Raw genomic sequence first — 26,562 nt, 5'->3', positions numbered from 1 at the left:
CATTTTATTTGGAAAACATTCAAACAAAAACAACAGTTCAGTACACTTAAAGTGAACAGATATTGTACCATATTTACTTTGTGTTTATACTTTATTTCAAAGAACATATGTTCTGTAGCTACTAAGAATAAGGTAGTACTTCTATATAACTAGAAACCATTATCCCACTTAAAATAATACTTCCCTAATTTAACATCCAGTCCATACTCAGATTCTCCCATTTGTCCCCAAAATGTCTTTTGGAGCAGGAATGAGTACTATTAAATCAATTGCAAATACTTTATAATCCTGAGTAAAGAGATTTATTACATTTATATACTATGTTCAAGAACAGTTTATTAATGACATGAAGATTACAGTGACAATGTGAGAGAGGTTTTAGCTGCAATATAAGCATCTTATTTGTTGGCTTCTAAAGGACTCCAAAGGTGTTCTGAAACATTCCTGTCTGGGATTAACAGTCTACTTTCTGGTTAAACATCACATGGGGATTACACATTTGTCTTCCTTTAGTAGTATCTATTTATGACTGGCCTCCCTTTTCTCTTAAGCTAAGTGGGGTCCTTCTGGCTTCATTCATTTGCTTTCTAGCAGCCTCCCCATGTTAGCCTTGCCACATGGTCAGTCTTCCGTTTGGTAGGTTTTACAAATCCTAGAAGTTCTAGTTCAGAAACAGCTCTAATAAACCGAGCACTGGAGGGTATAGTTAAGGAAATTATGTTAAAACATTGGTAAACTGAAATATAGTTCAAATATATACTCCTAAGTTAAACAGTAACCCTTATGGGAAAACATTAATAGTAATTAGAATCTAGTCAGGCGTGTGGAAAAATGCTTAATGTTTACCTAATTCTTTCCATAGTATGAAAATTGTGTCCCCCACCCCCACTCCTAATAAGTATATTAATAACCTTATACAAATAGAGAATTCAATAATGACAGTTTTGGATATTTTTGGTGAATTTTGGAATATGACCTTGCTATAAATTTTAAACCAAATATTTTGGATTTGATCTCAGATTAAATTCAGATTAAATGTTTAGAAACATCATTCTGGGATGGTTTGGTTAATATTACCAATAGGGTTGGTAGCACCACATCTTTATAAATCTCTAATGTAGATCTGGAAAAATTACAAACATTCTGTACATATACTTGGACACTGTAGAAATGGTTTTAAAAGGATACTGGATAATTTCATTCCTTTCTTCTGAGGTTATAGAATTGGCATCCATTTTTTCAGCAGCTGTTACAACTGTTGCAAAAGCCTTTTGAGAGACAAGACAGAAGAAAATAAAAACCTCTACTGTTGCCAACATCTGTAATTGCCCTTGATGGCTCTACATGAAGCCAGGTCAAGCACTGCTGCTGCTAACTGGCACATTTTAAAAAATTACACCAAATTTCAGATTCTCAAAACTATACTGATGATCACTTTAAATCAGGTACACATTAGAAGATAATAAAGCGGTTCCTGAATCTTTTTTCAGAGAAGAAATGTGCAGGAAAAAAACTAGTCGAAGTTGAAAAACGGAGAATGCCTTGTATCCTATACTCCCCAACCTCCAGGAAAATGCTTATTTTTCTTGGAACCAGCCAATTATGAATATTTTTAAACCATGACATCTGGAAAATAGGGCCTTCAAAAGAGGTAACTGTAATATTCTGAGGGGGGAAAGAATAGTTACTTAAAAACAACAGTTGTCTGTGGCCTTGCCAAGTATTCCTTGTGCTTCCTGATTGTTGGTGTAGTTATTCCAATGTGTGTTTTTTCTTTTATGCTAGAAGGGAAATGCTAGTTAATACACTTTTATTTTGTGGAATAACAAAACTGATCTAAACTGCTCAGCTTGATCCCATTCTTACCCTGACCTGGCACGAATGCACCATTAGCTTGGTTGAGGGCTGTGGGATCATAGTGCGGGGGATCGTGAGTGGGGCTGTGGAGCATTTAGCTGCTATTCTGGAGGAATTTTTGAAATATGAGATGATTTATGCTTTCTAAACAAGACAATATGTTAAAAAAAAACAAAGTATGAGTTCCAAAGTACCAAAAGTATGAAGTCATATCAGGAAAGTGTCATGGATAGTATACAAACACAGCTTGCTCTTTTCCCCCCACCTACCTCGGACCAGTCCACAAGGTTGATGAGCCTGCTGCACTCGAGGTGCAGTTTATATGCTATGCAGATATCTGGGGCGATATTTGGAATGCAGCCTTCTTCACTTTTCAGTGCTTCATTCTAAAAATAACAGTAAACTAAGATGACTATCTTTTAGAAATGATTAGGAACAAAATCAGACATTAATAAACCCCCTAACCTAAATTTAGTAAGCTATTAGTAAATGGAGTCTCGTTTCATTTAGTGAGTTGCCTTTACTCTTCAACAGTTTAGGATTAAGTCTTGGTCATAATCCCCTAGCTCCTAGCCACTAGAAGAGTATTCCCAGGATCAGAAGACATATTTTTCATCTTATTTGTAATTTTTTTTTCATTTTGGTAATAACATTACTAATTTCTGAGACCCTGATGCATTTGGTTTCAACTTTTCACAAAAAGTTGATGGAATTCTTTGTGGATTTTCGACAAATTGCCACTTGAACATTTGAAATTACTTGAATTCTAGCAGTTAATATACTATTAATACCAACGCACCACTATCAAGGCTATTCCCAAAGACAGACTTGTCAACGCTGCAGATCCTAACCCCTACAAAAACCATCAGTGTTTTTCAATTTATTTGAAATCCATGGTTCATTCTGAGGAAATCTCTTTCACACATACACTTAGCCATGGAGATTGTAATACTCCCAAAGACTGCTGAAATCACCAGTTCTTTTCTGTGACCTACCATTAAGCCAGAAGATTTTGTAAGAGTTTTAATGTGTGCTTTATATAATAAAAATAATTGATGTTTTGTGCTCTATGAAATTAAGCTCCCCACTACTCACCATCACTGAAAACCACTGATTTATATCTTCCTGCACAGGATTCTCTTGTAATACTTTAGCACGTTTATGTGCCACTTTGGAACAGGAAACTAGTACATAAGGACACTCTTCATAGGTTTCATGGAGTCGCTTCTTAGGTGTCCTTTGTGGCAAGATTTCTAGGTGCTTAGCTGAGTTGATAACTAATAAATTAATATTAACTTATTGACAAATTATCAACGAACTATTTTTATATATGTATGTAACTTACCAGAATATAGCTTACTGGAATGTTGTAAGTGATCACTTTACCTGGCTATAAGAAAATCCTGAACTGTCTTGTACTCTCAGTTTAAAGAACAATTTATTAGAACTATCAAATGTGTCTGGTTTTTGGCAGTTTTATCCCTAGCAGGTTGCTAGCCATCATCTACATGCAGCTCTGGAGATACTCTCTGAGTAGATGTTTTTTTTTGGTTTAAAATCCAAGATGAAATCCCAAAGTATTTCTAAGTAATTTTATTAGGCCATATAAGTCTGAGCCATTATTTGCTGTTATTGTTGGAAACATTTCCTTTATTTCACAAGACTAGCAGCATTATACTCAAGTTTTAGTGCCTGTAGTTTTACCACACGAAGGGGAAGACATTTACGCATGATCGAAAGTTGGTAGCATTAGTTGACTATTGATTATTTTTTCTAGCTTAGAAAACGCCTTCTGAAGTCTAAAGGATTTTTAAAGTATCTGAAAGAGGCACAACCCTGAAGGGCCAACTAACTCCCTGGTCCCTAGGAACTGTAAACTTGCAGTATTTTTGTGATGAATAATGCCTGGGGTCTGACCTACCCTGTCAGGTGAATCTGCTCCTCACCTTGAGATAATAGTAAGGGTTGTTGAGTGCGGTGTGGAGGGCCATCCGCGGAGCAGCACTCAGGTGCTCGTGAAGGGTGTGGGCGGCCGTGAAGTAAACCACCTCATACAGAGGCTGTGTCTCTGGAGGCAGAAGGTATTCTCTGAAACAGCCCAAGTCAGGTATCCACTTTTAGACAGGCACAGGTTTAATTTCAATATAACGTTTTTGTGAATCCTTGGGGGAAGACTGAGCAATTTGTTTAAAGAGCAAAACTGACAAAAACCAAAAACCAACAAATGAAACAAACCCAAATATCAAATTCAGTGCAGCTTCACTCAGAATAGTACCTCTTCCATGTATTTTTTAAAACTTCCAGAATTCATTAGGATACAAGAAACTATATTTGTTCTGATTTAAATCTTTAGGAACAAGTGTACATAAATTATACTTCTGCTCAAAATCTTTAAAGTAGAAGTTCTTAAAGTATTAAGGAACACTTTCTTAAATTGTTTAGAAAACTGAGATATCCACATTCCTTGCCAGAGCAAACATTTAACTCCTGCAACATTAAACAGGCTTCAGGCCTGGAATTAAGAGTTTAAAAAATTCTTTTTCGATCACACAAAATTTTTTAATTGATATCTCTCATAGAAATGATACCTGGAAAGTTTTTTACATGTTAGAATTACTTTTTACTTTAGAAAGCAGAAAAGGCTAAATTTTGCCATCAGAGTACTGAAAAACAAGCAAACTGTTCATCATTAAAATTTCAATTATTAAAAAGAATGTAACGTGACTGTTCTCTTATTTATGACAAGCCAACTGTAGATCTGAACTTAAAAAATAAAGCATTTAAAAATTCACTTTCAATCCAGCCAGCGTAGCTCCACTGAGCATCATCCAGTGCACCAAAGGGTTGCCGGTCTGATTCCTGGTCAGGGCACATACCCAAGGTTGCAGGTTCGATCCCTGGTGGGGGTGCGTATGGGAGGCAACTGATCAATTTTTCCTTCACATCAATGTTTCTCTCCCCCTTTCCTTTCCTCTCCCTCTAAAATCAATTTTTAAAAATTCACTTTGAATGTATAATGAGCCCATCAGCTGGCCTCAGCCATGACAGTGATGTTGCTCTTTGGTGGCCTGGAAGGGAGAAGCTTTAGCACACACTAACCAAAGGCAGAATAAGAAGTCACTAACTCAGTCAACTCATATTGATACAAAATTGAATTGAAAACAAAAATAGACTAAAAGCAACTACTATTCTATGCTGGGGTAGAAATGGGAGGTAAGAATGAGTCCTTCAAAGTAGGAGGGGAGCCAGTTGGGGGAAGGTTCTGTGGCTGTGACCCCAGGTGATTACTCAATGCTGCTTCATTTTTACTTTTGGTGGTTTCAGGAAGGTCCCATTTTTCTTCTTCCCCTTTTTATTTGCTTGGAGGTTGCCCAGCTGTCCACATGGCCACCTCGACTTTCCTCAAACTTTTTCTGCCACTCTGTCCCATTTGGCTTTTTGAGCTTCAGTCTTTTCCTCCCTTTGTCACTTCCTTTCATGCACCCCTTTGGCTTCTCTCTTCTTCCTTTTAACTTGCAGCTCAGTAAAGAGTTTCACGTCTGTTTGCATATTGCTTGTTTACACAGCTCTAGGTCATCTTCCTTTGCATTTCTCCAGAACTCCAACTTCTGTTCAAACATCTGTGATGTGAGTGATCCTTGGGGACAGTATGGATAAATGGAGAGGGCCTTTTGACAGAAGTCAGCATACTGGGACTGGGACTCTCCACAGTCAGCCTCTCTCTGGGCTTTAGCTGCCACATGACTCTGAGTGAATTCCTTTTAGCTCTAATATGCTACAAATCCTAATCTCTTCCCTCCTAGGAGAAGGAATCCTAGTATGGAAAATTTTGTGATTTCACAACATACTTCAATTGTGCTCAGCTTTATTTCAGTAAATACTCAGAAACATACAGTCAGACAATCAGGTCAAAGATCACAAAAGAGAAATTGTTTGCTTTCAGAGCCTACAATTTGGGATTTGTGAGAACTCAAAAGGGAACTTGACATCTGGCTTAGAAATTATGATACATTACATTGCAAAATTATTTTTAGCAACTACAATGGTCACAACCTGGTAAAAGGAAGAGCCAGGAACAGGAAAGCCAGTAGGGCAAGATTTACTCTACAGGGCAAGATTTACTCTACGAGTTCCATAAGGTCACATTTCTGGCTTGTAGGTCAGTTCAATATTGCATTGCATCACTTTTATATGAAATATTTCTTTCACTGTAACCTGCCTTTGTCATACTTGGTTGATCATTTGGACCTCTTTCACGATATTAGTGTAATTTCTCCCCAACAACTAGGAACAGTGAATCTGTGCCAACACTGTCCTGGAAAATGGAACTTTTCACTTTCAAGAAGGTGAGGTAATTTATCAGAAAACCACTCTTTGTCTTCAATAACTCAGCTGCTCTTTTCAGTGCCTAGCTGGCTGTTGAGTTTCAACTGCCATTAAAAAAATAATAAGCAATGATAAATAAGGTTTTTTTCCTACTTTTTAACTATTAAATCATTTTATTTTTCACACTTTTCATGTTTTTCTATAGCAATGATCGGGGTTTTCCCAAAAAGGAATCATCTTAAAATACAGGCAGGACTGGTAGACTTCTAAGTTTACTATGAGTACACTTCTCAACATGAATTTAGTGCTGATAATGAGTTGCACAAGCATTCTTTAGAATTAGAAGTCTTTACTCAGAATAAAATAGGACATTACAGCTAGTCTGCTCTGTTTTCGGGACTTGGCCCAGGTCCAGCATACTCCTAGCAAAGACAGAGAAAGAATGTAGTGCAATGCACACACTGTGCTATTAGAAAGGGAAAAGCACTTCCTGCTCCCACCCCCACCCCCCACCCCAGCCTAATGAACAAGGTCAAACTTAACCCTTATTCTTGACTGGCAGGAAGAGCATGAACTAAATCCTGTTGATCTTCGTAAGGATGGAAAGACAATCCGAATTACAATTCTAAGCTGGAAGGAGGGATCTGAAAAGCATAAAGTCTGATCTAGGGGAAAGTGTCCCAGGATGGCTACAGACAGCTGTCACACCAGTGCTATTTGGGAAAAGAGCCTGACTTTTAGCTCTTAAGAGCAACAGACTCACCTCACCAGACTGTCAATGAAGTTCACAACTTTTCCTCTCAGGACTTCAAACTTGGTCAGCTTCTTACCAGTTCTTCTTAACTCTTTCATCTCCAATAAGGACTGTGGGTGGAAAGAACATATCTTTTCTGGTGATTCTGAGAAAGAAAACTCCTCAGAGGGGAACTCTGGCTCAGGCAGAGGCAGCTGATGCCCTTTGCATTAGACAGAATGTGCAAGAAAGAGCCAGATCAAAAAGGGTTATTTTTTATTCTTAAGGTCTGGAAAGAATCTCTCCTCCTCTTAGGTGTTTTGCTCCAAATACTGAGTGAATTTTCAGGGAAAGAGAAAAAGGGCAGTTCACTTCGTTACTCAGTTATATGGCAGAGTGCTCACTATCCGCAACTCATGACTTCATTTAGGTAAAGGACAAGGGGAGAGGGGGAGGGGGGAGGGGAGGGGGAGGAGAAGAGGAGAGAAGCCTTGCCTTGTCACCATACTAACAAGATAGATTCCATGTGTTTTGTTTTACTTAGATTGAAATTTTACTCTATATTTACCATAACTGTGTCTCATGCTATACAAAGAAGGTTCAATACTTCAACAACCAAGATTCTAAAGTTAGAACTATCTGAAAAAGATTATATTGGGTATACCGTGGCTCAATTCTGCTCTACACTGAATATGCATTAAAAAATCAAGAAAAGTATCTAAAACTAATGAGGTAGCCTCAACAGAAAGACAAATAAATACATCAGATAAATAATCTAATTATTTTTGCAATGATGTTCCCATTTTCCCTTATTGCTAGTTAATTTTCTCTCTCTGGGGCTACAGGAACAGTTTCCACCTATGTTCACTAGTAAACTCCAGGCTGTGTACACAGAGAATGAGGACGGCAGTGGCGTAAATAGGATGTTTAATTTGTAAGTGGGTTACAAAGTCTGCTTTGTTCCTGGTTGTGGTTTTAAGAGGAAAATAAGAACATCCATGCAGAGATAATCTAGAGTACATACGGAAAAAAGGGAGTATCACAGTATGTTGTTGGAAGGAAAAGAAAGTGATCTGACCTTCTGAAGATGATACAGGTCTGTCTTCTGAAGCTCCCTGGACTGTGACCCAGAAGCATCTTCCTCCTCTCTGACTTCTGTTTTTAATACAAAACCAATATACAGCAACTGGGATAAATCCATTCAAGTCAAGAGAACCAACATTTCTACTACTCCAAGAGAAATAAAGTTTCAGCTATTTTTTTATGTGGCAGGGGGTCAAGGGCCCATGAGATAAATTATTTCTTCCAGAAGCTAAAGGTCATTAAATATTATATAAGTTATGCTGCAGAGAGGTGTTGAAAAAACCCAGCTACTGAATTTTAAAAATGTGACCACAGTGAAAACAAAGTACAAATACCCTCCCTAAAAAAAAACTAACAGCAAAAAACACCAAATATTTGTGCTGTTATAAATGGCTTCTAAAAAACAAACAAATTTAAGCTGTATTCCTTTGATTATGCTAAACACAAGAAGGACTGATATGGGCACTCCAAGTAAAATGTCTTCACTATGCTATGTCCAATCTCTGTGCTTACACATTATAGACGAAGCTGCCTCTTTCCCCCAAACTCCATTAAAATTTTTCCTGAATAGGGGAAAGTAAAAGGTGCACACTTATTTTGTTTGTTTTACCAAAAGAATACCATATATTGGTGCCTAGAAACAGAGCAAGAGAAAAGTCCATGAAAATGAATAATCAGTATCAATCTGTGGTGCCCATGAGAACAAGAAGTCCTGGAGCGTGAGAGAACAGAACATGGCTACCTGTACACAATCAGGCACCTCCAGCACTTGACAAATAAAATGACCACGTGGGGGCCATCAAAATAAAGGGAACTGGTAACCCATCAACACAGAGAAATGCCAGGCTGCCTCAGTTCATTTTCACTGAAGGATTCAAGCTCTCGTAAATCCAATAAAAGCAAACCTCATGCATATTTTGGTAATCACACCAATGAGCCTCACTGCTGAGAAAGCAATTCAGAGCTATTAATTTTCCAGGCTTACAAATGATTTATTCACTGTTTTTGAAATCTATAAAGGACCTGATGGAATGCTTAAGAAAAACATCTAAAAGGAGTCCTTAATTATGATGCCCTGCTACTCTCATCAAACTTGATTTTTTTTTGCCCCCATCCCCCTTTTAAAGGTAAGTCCTCCAAACTGTCCATGTGGAGAAAGAATGTTTTTGTTTTCCTGCCCATTTGATGCTTTTCATTGTTTAAACCAAAGCTGGAAGAGAACCACTTGGCCTGTTTGTGATTGTCAAGATGTGGCACTCTGAGGCTTGGTGTACTCACTGATCTTGAACCACTCTGTCCTTCCATCCCTCAGTACATCAGAACGTGGGGTTTTCCATGTTATTGTAGTTATGACTGTCACAGTCAGTAAAACTGGCAAGATATTATCTTCTCACCATCAAGGCTCCGAAACTGAGCCAGGAGCTCCTCTACCCTCTTTGCTGTGCCGCCAAGCTGCTCTTCAGGAGAGGACTTTAAAACTCTGAAACATTCCTGAAGTATGGTCATCAGTTCATCCTTTGCCAACATTCTAGAACAGAATCAGTGACAGGAGATGTAATCTAATGGGAAAATTAATTAAGTTAAAAAATAATATCTACATATTAAATGATTCTGGTCAGAAGAAGATAGTGTAAGTTCTTCATTAGTAGCTACTGATGTTTGTTGGAGAGATTTTCCTCAATATATGTGACATTCAGAAGTATTCGGAAGAGTTCTCATGATAAAGCTCAGCTTAGAAAATTTACAAACACCTGAGTTCAAAGTCTGGCTCTGGCACTTACTATGTTTATAATACAGAACAAATTACTAAACACCTCTGATCCTTGGTTTCCTTTTCTGTAAAATGGAAACAGGAACTCACCTATTTTACAGGTTAAAATGGAGGCTTGGAAGGACTGAAAGTACCACAATCATTTCTCTAATTATTACCATTTTAGCTATGCTTTACATCTTTTATGGGCATTATAAACATCAGTCAGGAAATCAGCTTAACTTTAAATAAGATAGGAAATTCTGCCTGTTATATAGCACAAGCAGAAGAGTTGTATAACTCACTTAGGGCTATAGAGAAATCTTTGTTACGAATGGAGAGAGAACACAGATATTCTCACATTAGGATCCTGTTGTGACAGCCATTACTTACAGGATCTCTCCACTAAGAACATACTCAGTAACAGAACGAAATGGAATAAAGTTAATATTAGTAATATTAAGTGCCATGACATAAGTAGACAAGTTATTCTCAGCAAACAGACGTAAATCATGAAGACTACAATGATTAAAAGTTCTTATATTAATCATGAAGAAACAATCAGACAAATGCAGAATGTGTGCCATTCTGCAACATAACTCTCTTATGTTTGGCATTTTTCATAATAAAAAAAATGGGGAGAAATACTAATATTACTAAGTTAGGAAAAAGAGATACAAATCTAACTAGGTTATGATTATTGAAAAAATTAACCTGGTTACTTCAACTAAAGTTTAAATGCAAATTGGAAAAAAAAAAAGTCATACAACCAATAAATATAGAAACTGCTAGGGGTGGACAAAAGGCAAACTTTCCCTAGTTTTAACAAAATGTATAAAATCTCCTCTCCTGCCCTGGTTGGTGTGGCTCCGTTGGTTGGTGTGTCATCCTGTCCCCTGAAAGGTCGCAGGTTTGATTCTCGGTCAGTGCACACCCCTGGTTCTCGGGTTCAACCCCCCCTCATTGGGATGCATACAGGAAGCAACCGACTGATGTTTCTCACTCGCTCTCTCTTTCTCCCCCTTCCCCTCTCTCTAAAAATCAACAAAAACATATCCTCAGGTGAGGTGAGGATTAAAAAAAAAATACAGGAATGATGAACTAACTAAATGCCGATAACAGGGTAAAAAACACAAATGAAGTAGAATTGACCGCTGGATTTAGGAACGTGGAGGTCACTGGTGACCTTGATCAAAGTAGTTTTGATAACAAATAGTTAAAGGGAAAATGAGGAGAGGAACTGAAGATAGTGTGACAAAGCTTTCACATTTTGGTGGATTCCTTCTAGCATGTTGCTTTCAAAGAAATAGAAGAAAATTGAAAAGAAAGTATTTGAATTTGAAAGTCTGAAAGCCATCACACTAGATTACTTTGAAGAGAAAGGAAAAAACACATCTAGGATAGGTCACATTAATACAGAAAAAGAGATATTTATCTTTAACCAACTTGATTACGTGATTATATCACTACCAGGTAAATGGGTCAAAAAAGGCTTGTGATACTTACTATGTTAAAGCTTTATAGGTTGTCATAAAAAAATGTTTCTTTAACTGAGACAGAAAGAGAATCCTTTAGCAATCATTAAAAGCAATCATCCTGCAGGGCAATTGAGTGTTCTGCTTCATCGTGCAGAATAATTTCGGTTAAGTACTGATTATATAAATGTCTGATTAAGGACAGGCTATAAGGAGAAATGGGTCTATCCATGGCTAATGCAAAGGTCTGAATAGGGTTTTCAAGTTCTCAACAGACAATTATAAAATAGCTTTGAAAAATATTCAAAAACTTAAACCTGAAAATATGTCAGTGAAGACTAAAAGAAAAAACAGAAATGCTCACAAAAATAACATTCAGAGATTATCCTCTTCAAAGACAACAGAGCAATTATATATGATCATGACAAGTGAAACAGAAACCAAAAATACGCATAATTCTTCCTAAGCCTCGATATTTCATCTTAGATGCCACCTCCTCCAAGAAACTGCTCAACCTCCCAAATGAAGGTTAACTGTACAGTCTATTAGTTCCTTAGCACAGGAAACCTCACCTATCACTTACTACTCTGTATTTAATTGCCTGTCTACCTGGCTACCTTAATCTCACACTTGGCCAGAATTCAGCGTAGGTAAGAACCAGGGTCATCTTTGCCATTAGTGGCTCAACATATCAAGCACAAGAAAACATTGTTTGAATAGATGAACAAGGCAATGGCTATGCATTGATAAAGAATTTCATGACCTCAGGCCTTAGTGAAGAATAGTTTGTCTATTCTTAAAACGGTTCATGCTAAAGAGCGTCTAGAAGTCATGGTGCCCTCTGTGGAACCATGCTCTTTTTTGTATGTCAAAATGAATAAATTTAATTCTGTCAGGAACTGTTAGGAACAATTTTAGTAAGAGAAATACACACATTTTATTGATGAACTATAAAAGTATAACACTGAGTTCACAAGAAAAAATAAGTTGTCAAACTAAGTTTGACCAGATATTTCTCCATTTTTAAACTTAGTATTTCTTAGGTACCTGTTCATTTTAATAGCAGGAAAGTAGTAGTGGGCACTAACTGTTTAATAAAAAAAAACACCTTAAAATACAAATTCAGATTTTTTTCTGTTTATTGATATAAAAAAATCACTGCTCACTATTAGCAATTAAATACCTTAGTCCAGTTTTGGAATAACAGATCAATTTGAGATCAACTGCCCGAAGTCACCCAACTTCTCCACAATTAAAACTTTTCCTTTAATGGCTTCATCTCTTCCTCAATTTTTTTTTAATCGATTTGAGAGGGAGAGAGAGAGGGGCAGAGAGAAACATCGATGTGAGAAACATTGATCGGCTGCCTCCTGTATGTGCCCCGACTGGAAATTCAACTTGCCACAAGCCACCTGGTCATGGCTCTTACTCCCTTATTTTCTACAACAGTGTTTCTCAAAGTGTAGTTCTTGGACCATATGTCCAAATGTGGTGGAATGCTTGTTACGTGCAGACTGCTGCTGATCACCACATTGAGGTTCCCAATAATCAGATTCAGAATTTGGGGGGAGAGGGCAAGAATTTACACATTTAATACACTTCAGATGATTGTTAAGCACAATGAAGCCTGAAAACCATTACTCTAAAAACATTACTCTCAGCATCTTTTGTTTTTAAAATGAGCTTCAATAATTCAGCTGTTTGTCTGGTTTTACCACAAGCCTACAGATAATTGTTGAGGACCTGGTATGATGCAAATTCAGAACTGGCAATCTCTGTTCTAAAAGCAAGAAATTAGCCCAGCCAGACGTGGCTCAGTGACTGAGCATCGACCTAGGATCCAGGAGATTGTGGTTTGATTCCCAGTCAGGGCACATGCCCAGGTTGTGGGCTCGATCCTCAGTTGGGGGCGTGCAGGAGGCAGTCAATCAATGACTCTCTCACCATTGATGTTTCTCTCTCTCTCTCTCCCTCTCCCTTCCTCTCTCTGAAATAAAGACATAAATTTAAAAATTAAAAATTAAAAAATAAAAGCAAGAAATTAGATGTTAATAGTGCAATCTCATATATCTTCAGCATGGATAAAGCTAGATCATCAAAAGTTAGATTACTGCTATTTAGGAAGCATCTAACAGACTGTACAGCTGTGTCATTTTTCATAACCAGATCTTTAAATATCACCTAAAGATGATATGCAAAGTCAGAAAACAACAAATTATTTAGATACCAAATCTCTAATCTCTTTGAAGTAAGCTAAAGTGATTGATGTTTTTTGGGTCATGTTTTTTCAACTCAGTGAAAGCTGAGCTAACCTGCTAATATATTAGTTTAACTCAAAAGCCTTCTTCAGAAATTAGAATAATTTCTTTCAGTATAAAGTAAATTCCTTCAGCTATCAATCAACTCCAATTTACAAATCTGTTTCTGCAGCAAGCTCATAAACTTACACGCAGGATAAGCAGACTAGACACTGTGGCTCCTTTTATTTATGTCTGCAGCCTGTGCCAAGATGACTAGTGTCAGGACTCAGGGGGTGGGGGTGGGGGTGTTGAGTTCACAGAAACTTGCTCTGCTGGCTCATTTTTTAAAACTGGGTATGTTCTGAACATGGACTATTGGCCACAAGCCCATATAAATTTCCTTTTACACCACCTTTTAAATTACTGGAATAAGATTGAAAAACAGACTGAACTTCGAAAATCCTGATTTAAATTCCAGCTCTGCCAACTGTAGAAAAGTCACTCAATGTTTCTGGCTTTGGTTTCCTTATTTGGGAGAAAATGGAATAAGTATGGATGAGGAATTCTTAATTGATGGGGAAGGTGGCAGAATAAATTCCCCTGAGAAGAGGGGCACACTTTCCTTTATCCCAATTTGAGAATCATTGCCATAGCAATCCATCACTCCCGATGTGCGGGTATAGTACTCTTCAAGTCCAGCTGATCCATCATCTTCCTCTAAGCTGAGGACTGAGATTTAGATCATTCCTTAAAACCTTACCACTGAAGCAAGGTTTTTAGAACTACAGAAGTCTAAAAAATTCTTGATCTGGTATTTAATTTCTAGATCGCTGTTTAGAGGTTCTCTCCAATAGAAAAGTCAGTTTTTTATCTTAGGGTCTTTCATAGCTGAACAGGAAAAGCCAGTGTACTCACCTAGCTCACTGCTGGCATGGCATCATTTTTACCACTACCTGTTCCCAAATGGCACTTTAACTTAAATATGTCGATATATAATAATATGTGGTTGAGTAAAAAATTAATCAACTCGTATTCTGTATGAGGTCTTCATGCTCCAAGAGTTGACTCAGAGAGGAGCAGGTATGGAAGACATGCAGAACCATTGTACTCACATCAAATTATGACATATTATACTGGCATACTTGCATGCTCCCCCCCGTCAATGTCTATTGTATAGACTTTTAAAATAACTGTGATATAAAATTCTGTAGATCTTTTCCACTCATGAATACATAACAAGCATTTCCCCAAATTATGACAAATTCATTGCAAATACTTTTTAAAAATAGGAATATAATTGACATATAACATTACATTAGTTTCAAGTGTACACATAATAATTCGATATTTGTATATATCGCAAAATGATCACCATAGTTAACATCTGTCACCACACGGTTACAATTTTTTTCTTGTAATTCAAACCCTTACGATCACTCAGCAACTTTCAAATATATAATATAGTATTATTAACTATAGTCACCATGCTGTATTTTACATCCTAGGGCTTATTTTATAACTAAAAGTTTTTATCTTTTGACCACCTTCATCCATTTTGACCACCTCCACTCCCCCACCTCCACCCACCTCTGGCAACCACCAATCTGTTCCCTGTATCTAGGAGTTTGGTGTTATGGCAAGATTTTCTTCTTTTTATGGCTAAATGTGTGTGTGTGTGTGTGTGTGTGTGTGTGTGTGTGTGTGTGTGTGTGTGTGTGTGTGTAAGTTTTCTTTATCCATTCATCCAATGACGGACACTTAGGTTGTTTGTATGTCTTGGCTATTGTAAATAATGCGGCAATGAACATGAGAGTGCAGACATCTTTCTGAGTTGGTGTTTTTACTTCCTTCAGATAAATACACAGAAGTGGAATTTTTAACTTTTTTATTTTTAATTTTTTGAAGAACTTCCACACTGTTTTCCATAGTGGCTGCATCGATTTACATTTGTACCAAGGCAAGGGTTCCCTTTTCTCTGCATCCTCACTTGTTATTTTTGTCTTTTTTATAATGTCCATACAAGCAGTGTGAGATGGTATCTCACTGTGGTTTTGATCTGCATGTCCCTGTTGATTAGTGAAGTTGAGTTCCTAGTCACATACCTGTTGGCCATTTGTATGTCTGCTTTGGAAAAAAGTCTATTCAGATCCTCTGCCCATTTGTTAAGCAAATTGTGTGTTTTTTCAATTGAGTTGTATGAGTTCTTTATATATTTTGGATATTAATCCCTTATCAGATACATGACTTATAAATATTTTCTCCTATTCTGTACATTGCCTTATCATTTTGTTCATGGTTTCCTTTTCTGTGCAGAAGCTTTTTAGTTTGATGTAGTCCCACCTGTTTATTTTTGCTTTTGTTGGCAAAGCCAAAAAATCATTGCCAAGACCAATATCAAGGAGCTTACTGCTTATGTTTTCTTCCGGTTTTATGATTTCAGGTCTTACGTTCAAGTCTTTAATCCATTTTGAGTTGATTTTGTGAAGTGTATGATAGCAGTCCAGTCTCATGGATCTGTCCAATTTTCCCAACACCATTTATTGAAGAGACTGTCCTTTCCTCACTGTATGTTCTTGGCTCCTTTGCCATTAATTAATTGCCCAAATATGTGTGGGTTTATTTCTGGGCTCTCTATTTTGTTCCACTGATCTATGTGTCTGTTTTTATGTCAATATTATACTATTTTGATTACAACAGTTTTGTAATATAGTTTAAAATCAGGAATCATGATGCCTCCACCTATATTCTTCTTTCTTAAGATTGTTTTGGCTATTTGGGCTCTTTTGTGGTTCCATGCAAATGTTAAAAATTAAGTACTTTTGTCCGACCAGTGTGGCTCAGTGGTTGAGCGTCGACCCATGAAACAAGAGGTAACCAGTTCGACTCCTAGTCAGGGCACATGCTGGTCTGTGGGTTCAACCCCCCAGGGGGAGAGTGCAGGAGGCGGCCGGCTGATGTTCTCTCTCATCAATGTTTTTCACTCTCTATCCCTCTCCCTTCCTCTCTATAAAAAAATTAAAAAAAATTTTGACAGTCTAAGGGAAAAAGAGATCAGTGCCCCTGACTAAATAGGTATTGCATGTGTTTTTATTTATTATTATTATTTTAAATTTATATTTATTGTTGAAAGTATTACAGATATCCCTCTTTTTTTTCCTCCATTGATCCCCCCGCACCCATCCCCTCCCCCCTCACCTATCCCCTCCCCCCCCAGGCCTTCACCACACTATTGTCTGTGTCTGTGGGTTATACATATATACACATAAGTTCTTTGATTAACCTCTCCCCACCCACTCCCTCACCCCTGCCTTCCCACTGAGATTCATCAGTCTGTTCCATGCTTCTATGTCTCTGGATCTATTTTGTTCCTCAGCCTATTTGGTTTATTAGACTCCACATATGAGTGAGATCATGTAAAACTGAATCAGGAAGAATCAGAAAACCTGAATAGGCCAATAATAACTTTTTTCAGTTGGTTAGACCATCGTCCTGATGCACCAAGGTTGTGGGTTCAATCTCCAGTTAGGGCACATGCAAGAGTCAACCAATAAATGCATAAATAAGTGGAACGACAAATCAATGTTTCTCTCTCTCCCCTCCTCTCTCTCTCAAAATCAGTAAGTTAAAAAAAAATTTAAAAGAAAAAGAAGTACTTAACCCCAATCGCCTGGATCCTAGGTCGACGCTCAACCGCTGAGCCACGCCCAGCCGGGCAAGAAGTACTTTTTAATGGTCAGAAAACATTTCATCAAGTAGATCTATGGTTACTTAAGCATGTCACTTTCCAGATAAAAGGGATTTTTCAAGAGAAGGTACTTAAGGAAAAAATTCAAATTGGAAATGTTACTAGGCTATGGTTCTAACAGTATTTCAGTTTTTCTTGTCAAAGTAACATTCAGTGATCATTTTCTTCTTAATTTCCCTCGTGACTTGAGTTGTTTGAAGACAGGTGACGAGAATGTCTAGTTTCCTAAATTCAGATGATTCCTAAATGCCAAACTGACAAGTGTCCCTGACCTCCTATCTATTTCTGATCTGTACAAAGGGGAAAAGAAATCTAGTACAGAGGTTCCCAGATTCCTTCTCCTTTGTAACACCCACTCTTGCCTGCCCTTGCTGTAGCTGCTCTATTTGATTCTTAGTGGTTTTTATATTCCTATGTTTCTGACCTCAGCTTAGCAAAATGACTGAAACTTTGTTTTCTATTGTTTCTGCTTTATGAAATCCCCAAATCCATAGGTACAACAGCTTTGAAGTGAAGCCTGGATTATAATCCTGGTTCTATCAACAGTTAAGAGAATTAGGCAAATCGCTGAAACTATCTGTGCTTCAGTTTTCTTAACTGTAAAGTGTGGCTAATAGTATCTAATACCTGAGTATTAGACTGGAAAATGTACTGAAAGTGCATAATGCAGTGCCTGGCACACCACAAGCCTTCATACACAGTGGTTACCACTGTCCTATTATTTTTATTGTTCATGTTTCCTTACCCTACTTTGGAATTGGTATTCTTGATCCTTGACTTGTACCCCAAGATTACCAGGCCAAGGGAGACACAGAAGGCAAAGAATAAGTCCCTCCCTGACAAAGGAATCTGAACTTCAGGATACTGAACTGAAAAAGGAAGACAATCACTAATCATGAAGGTTAAAGAGGAAACCTAGCAAGAATCAACTGGGTGTTTGAGATAGGTATGTTAACTTGAATAGAAAGCAAAAGAAGTCTCAGAAATATTCTGGTTGAAGTATATAAATACACAGAAATCTCTTACTGGCATTTAAAAAAATTAAACAAAACATAGCTTTTCAGTGGCAACCTAGTTTCCATGGGGAGCTATTTTTCCAGATAGCATAAAATTAGTTTCCCATCTTAAAATGCACCTGCTAAATCACTAAACATTTGTATTAAGTCTCTGGACTTAAAGTACTTTTAATGTGAATTTTCCTCCTACTGTGCCCATCTGTTCTTTTCATGTGGGCCCAGAGGAAGCGAAAACTTAAAAAATATTCAGTTCTCAGACTTCTTTATATTTTCATATAAGCATTATATCCAGTGAGGAAAATTATAATTTCTGTTAATTATAGCTTCTGTGTGCAGAAACTTAATTCACGCACGATTTTCCTTTTCTCACTGTCTAAGTGGTCACTATTTTTATGGAAGACTAAAAAGTGACCACACATATAAAAAATAAAGCCAAAGCAAATGAATGATTATAACTTTAAAAGGTACATTTGTCAGGGATGGTAACTGATCTTTGATATCTGATAATAATAATTCTACAATATCTTACGTATTCATATAAAATAAATAACTTACTAATTATCCAATGTTGATGTGAACAGGGCCAGCTCAGGTGGGGGACAGTATCAAGGCCCCTGTCTAGTCGTGGATGCTCCCCAGCAAGGTCAGCAGCAACCTCCTTCACAGGATGCCTTTCACCTAGTGATGCTGCTCCTCCACTCAAGTAGGTAAGGGCCATGGTGAGCTTGCTTTCTATGACTACTTCCCCTGCCATGATGTCAAGCTGGTTAAATTAGAATTATCCATACCTAAATTCTCCTCATGTAGTGTCAGTATTTGACTAAACAAATACTTGTTTCACTTTTAAAATCACAAGTTCAAAAACAAGGTAAAACCAGCAAAGAAATGGATGGTTGCTACAATAGAAACACCATAAGTGACAAACATAAATTCAAGGTAGATATAAATATTAGACACACATGGCTACTTATAAAACTCCTTGGCAGGCAGCGGTCTGGAGGAAGGTGTTACTTATTGGCAGGCTTAGCACAGACTAAAAAAAAGAGAAAAAAAAACCTACCTCAGCAGCTGCAAGGCCGACACATACTCCTCTGAATCCCATATGTTCTTTTCTAAACATGTGCAGTACAGCTCTCTGATCTGTAAGTGAACAGCACACTTATGAGGAACCAAAAGTGATATACTAAGCTGGCATACTACTAGTTTGACAAAATCCACATAAATGGTCAAGACAAAAAAATAATGTTATTAAAAACAACCATTTTCTTTAGATGACAACAGAGTTGGCATCTATCACATGAATCAGGCTTTATAAGAACACCATTTACATATGAGGAAAATGAAACTACATTGGAATTAGCTGTTATCTCTGGTCACTTTGCAATACAAAAATCATAAAAATGATAATGTGATTAAAAAGAAGGCATAATGGTAGAAATCATCTTATAAACAAGTCGTTTTTACATATTTATTCTCTAAACCTTTGAGTTAAGGATGCAAAGATTTAGGAATACAAAATTGTTCCATTAGCATCCTACAGATGGTTCACAGGTTTATGATACAAAGGCCAGCAGAGTGTAATTTTGCAAGGAGAAGTACTGCTTCCATTTTAATTCTCAGTAGAATGCAAGGTTAACCACTAAACATTCTAAAACAGGAATTTTCCATTTCAGCAAGGTGGAGGGTCAGCTCTGTTTAAGTGATGAACAGTGTTAAAGAGAGAAAGTTGAAATACCTTAGCACAAATACACTGTAGGGGAAGCAAAACCACTGGGATTCCTGTGGTGGTTTCTAGTTGTGGCCATCAGAACAAAAAACACTGTTTCAATTACCAGTAATGTGCACAGCTGGAATGGCTTTAGATTGTGCACTCACTCCAAATTTGGATCCATTTCAAATTCTGAAGCCCGAATGCTACCGAAATCAAAACAAGAAACTACCAATATTCTGACTTCATAGATTTCAAATGAGGAAATTCTGGTTACCTGTCGACCCAATGGGTACTTGGGAAGAGAAGAAGTGAACTGATGAAGACATTTCAAAACTAGAAAATAATTTGTATGGTACACATGCAAGTTTTCTAGTAATGATTCTGTTTCCTCCTAAAGAAAAAAATCACAGAATACATATGTAAGTCAGTAATTTAAAAAATATAATAAATCTACTCTATGGAGATATATAATTTCTGAAAACCTGACAGGAAATGATTCAGAATTAAAATTACCCACCTTACTTCTGAGAATTTATAATGCATACAAAATCCAGGATAAAGATTGGTGTTTCTGATTTAGTATCAAGTCTGCTGATATTTTACACACACCAAAGTTAATGTTGTAATTTAACCTCCTATCTAAAGCACTGCCACAATAACTTGGCCCCTCAAAATACAAGAGTGAAAAAAAGCACCTTGCTGGATGCCTGCCTCTGCCAGTCACCTGGTGTGTGCCACAGCAAAGCAGGGCCATTACCCTCTGCCTCACTGGCACCTAAAGGGTGAGGAGATGACCAGGACCAATGTAATTTACCGCTGCTGAGGTTCCACTTATGATGTATGCTTTTCTTAAAGTACTGCTAGAGTAATGTTTGAAAGGGAAGAAGAAACACCACAGGTGATTCTGCCTTTTGCTGAGAATCTCCAATATGTACAGGCTTTATTCACTTTACCAATTAAGAAAAAAATAATGAAAAAGAGAAATCTAAAGCCAAGAAGCCTTATAATTTAGAACCCAGCAAATATGATATGAGAGATGTCCATGGCTTAAGAAACTAAAGGATGACTAACCTTACAAGTCAACTTCAAAAGGTTCTTTGGGGGGGGGGGTTGTTGAGGTGAAGGACGATTATGTTTCCTAGAGCCTTCTGAAATAGTTTAGAAACTATTTTAAAACACTGCATCCTAGCAAGCACTTTTCAGGCCTCAAATATTTGTATAACTGCTTACTTCTGTAACACTTTCTTATGATCCGTGGCATGGTCTTCAATTTTTTTTTCTCTTCTGAGAAGTCAAAGAAAGGACTTTAACCACTGGGCTGTCATTTTTCAGTAATATCTTGTAGCTATCCATTAATTTTAGCTGTCAACCATGCAGAAAGTAACACCTCAGGTATCAATAAATTCAAGCAAATCTAATCCTTAAGCAATAAATCTGAGAGATTTTCCTAAACTCTAAATCATTTAGAAATAAATTCCTTGTTCAGCAATCTATGGGTCACTACCTGAAAGCCTAAGGCAAATAAAAATAAAAAAGCTTTTAATATCAAAATGTTCTTTCCTCCCATTATTTTAGTTAGTTGGTAATTTCAAAAATCTAGGTCTCCTATCATCAGTACACCAGTACATCAGTACAGACAGTACTTTAACCACCACTGGGAGAGTGTATTTTAATTCTGTTTGCTATATGCCAGTGATTTTCAATTGGTGTGCTGTAAGAATTTAAAGCTTCCTGGAAACAAATGAAAATGAACACACAACAACCCAGAATCTATTGGACACAGCGAAAGCAGTTCTAAGAGGGAAGTTCATAGCACTACAGGCCTACCTCAAATAGCAAGAAAAATTTTTAGTAAACTAACCCTACAACTTACAGAATTAGAAAGCTCCCCTGTGAAGCTGTCCTCACCAGGGCTTTTGTTTGCTCGGAGTTTTTTTTATTACTGCTCAATTTCATCAGTTATTATTGGCCTATTCAGGTTTTCTGATTCTTCCTGATTCAGTTTTACATGATCTCACTCATATGTGGAATCTAATAAACCAAATAGGCTGAGGAACAAAATAGATCCAGAGACATAGAAGCATGGAGCAGACTGATGAATCTCAGTGGGAAGGCAGGGGTGAGGGAGTGGGTGGGGAGAGGTTAATCAAAGAACTTATGTGTATATATGTATAACCCACAGACACAGACAATAGTGTGGTGAAGGCCTGGGGGGGGAGGGGATGGTGCGGGGGGGGGGGAATCAATGGAGGGGAAAAAAAAGAGGGATATCTGTAATACTTTCAACAATAAATATAAATTTAAAATAATAATAATAAATAAAAACACATGCAATACCTATTTAGTCAGGGGCACTGATCTCTTTTCCCTTAGACTGTCAAATAAAAAAATGACAATAGCCAACACAACAGCAGCCGTCCAGTGTGAATGAATCAGATTTATACCTGTTTGTGTGTGTGAGATCAGCAAAAAATATATTTTTTGGTGTGCCGCAGAATTTTAGTAATTAGTTTATGTGTGCCATGAGATGAAAAAGGTTGAAAATCACTTCTGGAAGCTATAACAGAGATTGCATAAAGCCAGTAATTGCTTCCCTTGATGAGTGTTTAAGTAGCATTTGAACAGGGGAAACATTCCAGAGAAATAGGAATCTTTTATTGAATAATCATACTTTATGCTACTTGCACTTACTTTTACTGTGTGAGTAACTATATGTACAAACAACTGAGTGGTACAGTAGAATTGAATAGTATCTCCCTGAAAGTTACTTGGATGAGAAGAGAAGAAATACTTTACACTGTATGGGCAACATTGCACACTCAAGGAACTGAGTGTGAGATGAGAGATATGAACCTGGTCTTCTTCCAGATGGTTTTCGTCCCTTCGTACTTCTCACTCTGTGATTACATCCCTGTGTTGAGTGGAATTGTAGCATTAAAAAAAAAGTTTTGTTTTGTTCATGTAACATGGCAGACTATTTCATCTGATGCTCACCTGAGGAAATGGATTTCTGGTTCCAAGTAAAATTGGCTATGCTGGGCTTAATAAGACAATATCCATATTACCTTTCTAAGGGACTTTTCCAGACTAATTTTGACATTCCACTCTTTGACTTTAGAACCTAATCACCACATAAGAGATCCCACTGTTTTACATCTGTACTGTCAGCTGCAGCAGAAAATATCACAAATAATTAACTTCATTTTTTCATGTAATCTGTTCTCTAAGTTCTTTGTCTCACTGAGATACGTATCTGCAAATGCCTTTACTTATCCACGCCAACAATTCCTAATGCACTTCGTGGACACTTTTTTATAAACTCAAACCTGTAAAAAGTTTTGATGTATGAGAAAATTTTCCACTTAATCTATTAGAGCAGCATCACTCTATGAACATGCAAAAACAAAGCCTGCTGAAATAGTAATCCTGTTTCCCCATCATTAAATTTTTCCTTCAGCATCTTTTCTGCACACTAGTCACAGCTGCCACTGTTTTATTTATAATTGTTTTTAGGAAGATTCTTTTCATCAGAAATACATTTTGCCTAGGAATATTCATTATTTCCCAGAGACATACTTTCTTCTGTTCTTAAAACATGAAGACCTTTTGGTCTGTACTGATCTTTGATACAGATATGAGACAGAAGTATTTCTCTGCTGTAAGAAAAACAGAGCAAATACACAGCAGCCTCCTTACTCTTCCTCAAACAAGCCATAAATGCTCCAACCTCAGATCCTTTCCACTTGCTGTCACTCAGCTTGGCTTTTCTTTTTTTTCTTTTTTAAATATATCTTTATTGATTTCAGAGAGAGGCAGGGAGAGGGAGAGATAGAAACATCAATGATGAGAGAGTCATTGATCGACTGCCTCCTGCACGCCCCCATCTGGAGATGGAGCCTGCAACCCGGGCATGTGCCGTGGGGGCGGGGGGGGGGGGGAGGAGAAGAATCAAAACTTGATCTCCTGGATCCTAGGTCAAGGCTCAACCATTGAGCCACGCCCAGCCAGGCTGCTTGGAATTCTTTTCCTCCAGGTTCCTGCAGGGCAAGCTCTGTAAGTTCCTTTAGGTCTTTACTCAAAACTTATGTTCTCAGTTGAGGCCATTATTTAAAATTTCAATCCTACTCCCCATACACACGGAACTTCATATTCCCTTTCCTTCATTGCTTTCTCCTTAGCAATTATCGCTGGTATTTTACCTATTTAACTTGATAGCATGTAAGCTCCACAAAGGCAAGGGTTTTTGTCTGTTTTGTTCACCCCTGTATTCTCAGCAACTACATTAATGCTTTGCACACAAAGTAGGCACTCAAAAAATACCTGGTGAATAGGCATTGGCTATTAAGAATGAAGGCCAACACTCAGTCACTCTTCTAAATAAGAACAACCACTTGTTGTCTTGCTGGGTATTGGATAAATTTACTAATTTTTCGAAAGAAGACAAAAGTTTGAATTTTTAATGTAAATTCTCAATTTGTTTTGACTCAGATTTTCATAAAAACAATATGGAACTAAAAAACACATTTATATTGGTCTGTGGGTTGCCAGTCAATGTGAAATACACCCTTTAAAATCAGTTGTGTCCAATTATAGTAATCCTGTCATTCACTGAAAAACCATTCATGTATTGTTTACTTATAGGACAAGGCCTCTATCTTTGGAGAAGGGAATGACTATGTAAAACTTAAATACAGGCAAAGAAAATATGACCACATAGAACTGCATGATGCTTAGTTTCTGCATTTATTTCTCTACTAATTTCCATAATATTTACCACTTTTGTGTCTAAAATTTTATGTATAGGGTTGAAGAGTGGCCTCAAAAAGATTTAAAGGAAGTATGTAAAAGATGACTAATTTTTGTAATTTGTTCCTTTCAATCAAGTCGCTGCTTAAAAGCTGGTAAAACATTTATATTGCATTTTAGGATTAAGAGATATCAGCTGTCCAAGAACACAGCATATTCTCATTTATCATCTTGCTAGAACTAAGATTATTTTTCTCATTAGAGAAAAGGCTGACAGTGTTTCCCAGACTTGACACCATATACAGCTACCTAACAGAGTGCCAGGCCACAGCTTTCTCCCAGGTCTGTGTGGCACAAGTGCTAGTCCTGTTGTGTGTCTCAGCCTTTTGTTCTCTGTATTCCTAGCCCAACAGTTCAGACCGGAAGCACATGATGAAGGGTTTGTAGTTAAATTGCCAGTTCCTAACACACTACTAGGCTAATGCTAGCTTGTTTGATCACAGTTGGTAGTTTGTTTTGCATTTGTTTTCTTTTTTTCTTCCTTTTTCTCTTATTATTTTTCCTAAGAGATGTTTCCCTTCCTCCTGCCCTTTAGGTCTGTCAAAAATAAATAAATAAATAAATAAATAAATAAATAAATAAATAAATAAATAAATAAATAAATAAATAAATAAGGAAATAGAGGTGGTGGGAAAGATGAAAGGCAGGTCTCCACCAAACCCATGCACTAATTTTGTGCCTTTTGTTTATGAAGCACCATGATAAGCATAGTAAATGGTGAAAAGAAGTCCTTGCTCTATCACTGACTTTCTCTGTGAATTCAGATATTTCACTTCCTTTCTCTTGGCTGCAGTACTTCATCTGTAAAATGAGCATGCTGAATCGGGTTATCTTTCTAATGGTAATACTATATTACAATTCTATGAAGTTCAAGACTTACTTCCCACTCTCAATGGATTTTAAATCTAGTTAAGCACATAGGCATAGAAGCAAAACATTAACAAGTCAAAATAATAAAACTTCAACTGTCACCTGCAAGAGAATGAATCTAAGTTTTCTACATAGCACAAAGTTTAAGCCTTTAAACTTTACGTAAAGGGTTGAACTCATGCCAAATAGCTTTAGGGAAGACTTGAATAAAAATACATAGACTTCATTTTGAAGTATATTGAATTAGTAATTCAATAAATATACTGAGCATAATGTAACTTCTTACTGACGAAACCAGATCAACATGAATAGCAAATCATTACTGGTAATATAGACGATGTGGATGGTGTAGAGAGCCCAGGATTAAAATGGACCTAATCTTAGTTATGATGTTGGGACTTGCTTTTTAAAACAATAATAACAACAACAACAACCTTTTGAAAATAAAGTGTCTGTGCATGTCTATGTAAATGACATTGGCACTACAGACACACACACACACACACACACACACACACAAATAACTATATACAAGGCTAAAACTGCCTCATACCAAGTGGTTTTCTAAGCATCCTACAAATTATCTTCACTACTAACTGGCCACAGTATTTGAAAACCCCACTTCAGATTTCTCAAACACAAATAAAGAACCTTTGGCACCTTCTCCTCAGCTTATACTAATTCTTCAATGAATTGTCACATTAAGTGTGTGGGCTTTGACATCAGGCCTGAAAATTAATGCCAGATCTTCCATTTGCTATCTGTGACACTTTAGATAGGCAAGTTACTTAATCATTTTGTGACTCCCCCATCAATACAAAGGGATGTAAAAATATCTGTCTTATGTGGTGGCTGTGACTCACAATGAGGCAATGCATTGGGAAAAGCTGTTAATATTCCTCCATTTCCCCCAAAACATTTGCTCATGGAAAGGAAAATAATTTTTCATT

At 37.1% G+C, this 26,562-nt stretch overlaps 1 protein-coding gene across 2 annotated transcripts in view; it reads right to left on the bottom strand.

Moving 5' to 3' along the window:
- Positions 1–279: 279 nt before the first annotated feature.
- Positions 280–26,562, bottom strand: part of ORC3 (origin recognition complex subunit 3) — a 49,561-nt gene continuing 23,278 nt past the window's right edge. For both annotated transcript variants that reach the window (XM_016207297.2, XM_016207298.2), the window contains exons 12-20: positions 20,211–20,327; positions 19,286–19,365; positions 9,394–9,527; positions 7,995–8,071; positions 6,947–7,047; positions 3,804–3,945; positions 2,127–2,243; positions 1,189–1,268; positions 280–693 (exon numbers count right to left, since the gene is read on the bottom strand). In XM_016207297.2, coding sequence (XP_016062783.2) covers positions 588–693; positions 1,189–1,268; positions 2,127–2,243; positions 3,804–3,945; positions 6,947–7,047; positions 7,995–8,071; positions 9,394–9,527; positions 19,286–19,365; positions 20,211–20,327 — 954 coding nt within the window. In that variant the 3' untranslated portion in view covers positions 280–587. The remainder of the gene's footprint in view (positions 694–1,188; positions 1,269–2,126; positions 2,244–3,803; positions 3,946–6,946; positions 7,048–7,994; positions 8,072–9,393; positions 9,528–19,285; positions 19,366–20,210; positions 20,328–26,562) is intronic.

This window comes from Miniopterus natalensis, chromosome 5 (genome assembly GCF_054644295.1).
Source record: "Miniopterus natalensis isolate mMinNat1 chromosome 5, mMinNat1.hap1, whole genome shotgun sequence".
NCBI lineage: Eukaryota > Metazoa > Chordata > Mammalia > Chiroptera > Miniopteridae > Miniopterus > Miniopterus natalensis.
This window is presented reverse-complemented; position numbering and strand designations above follow the sequence as displayed.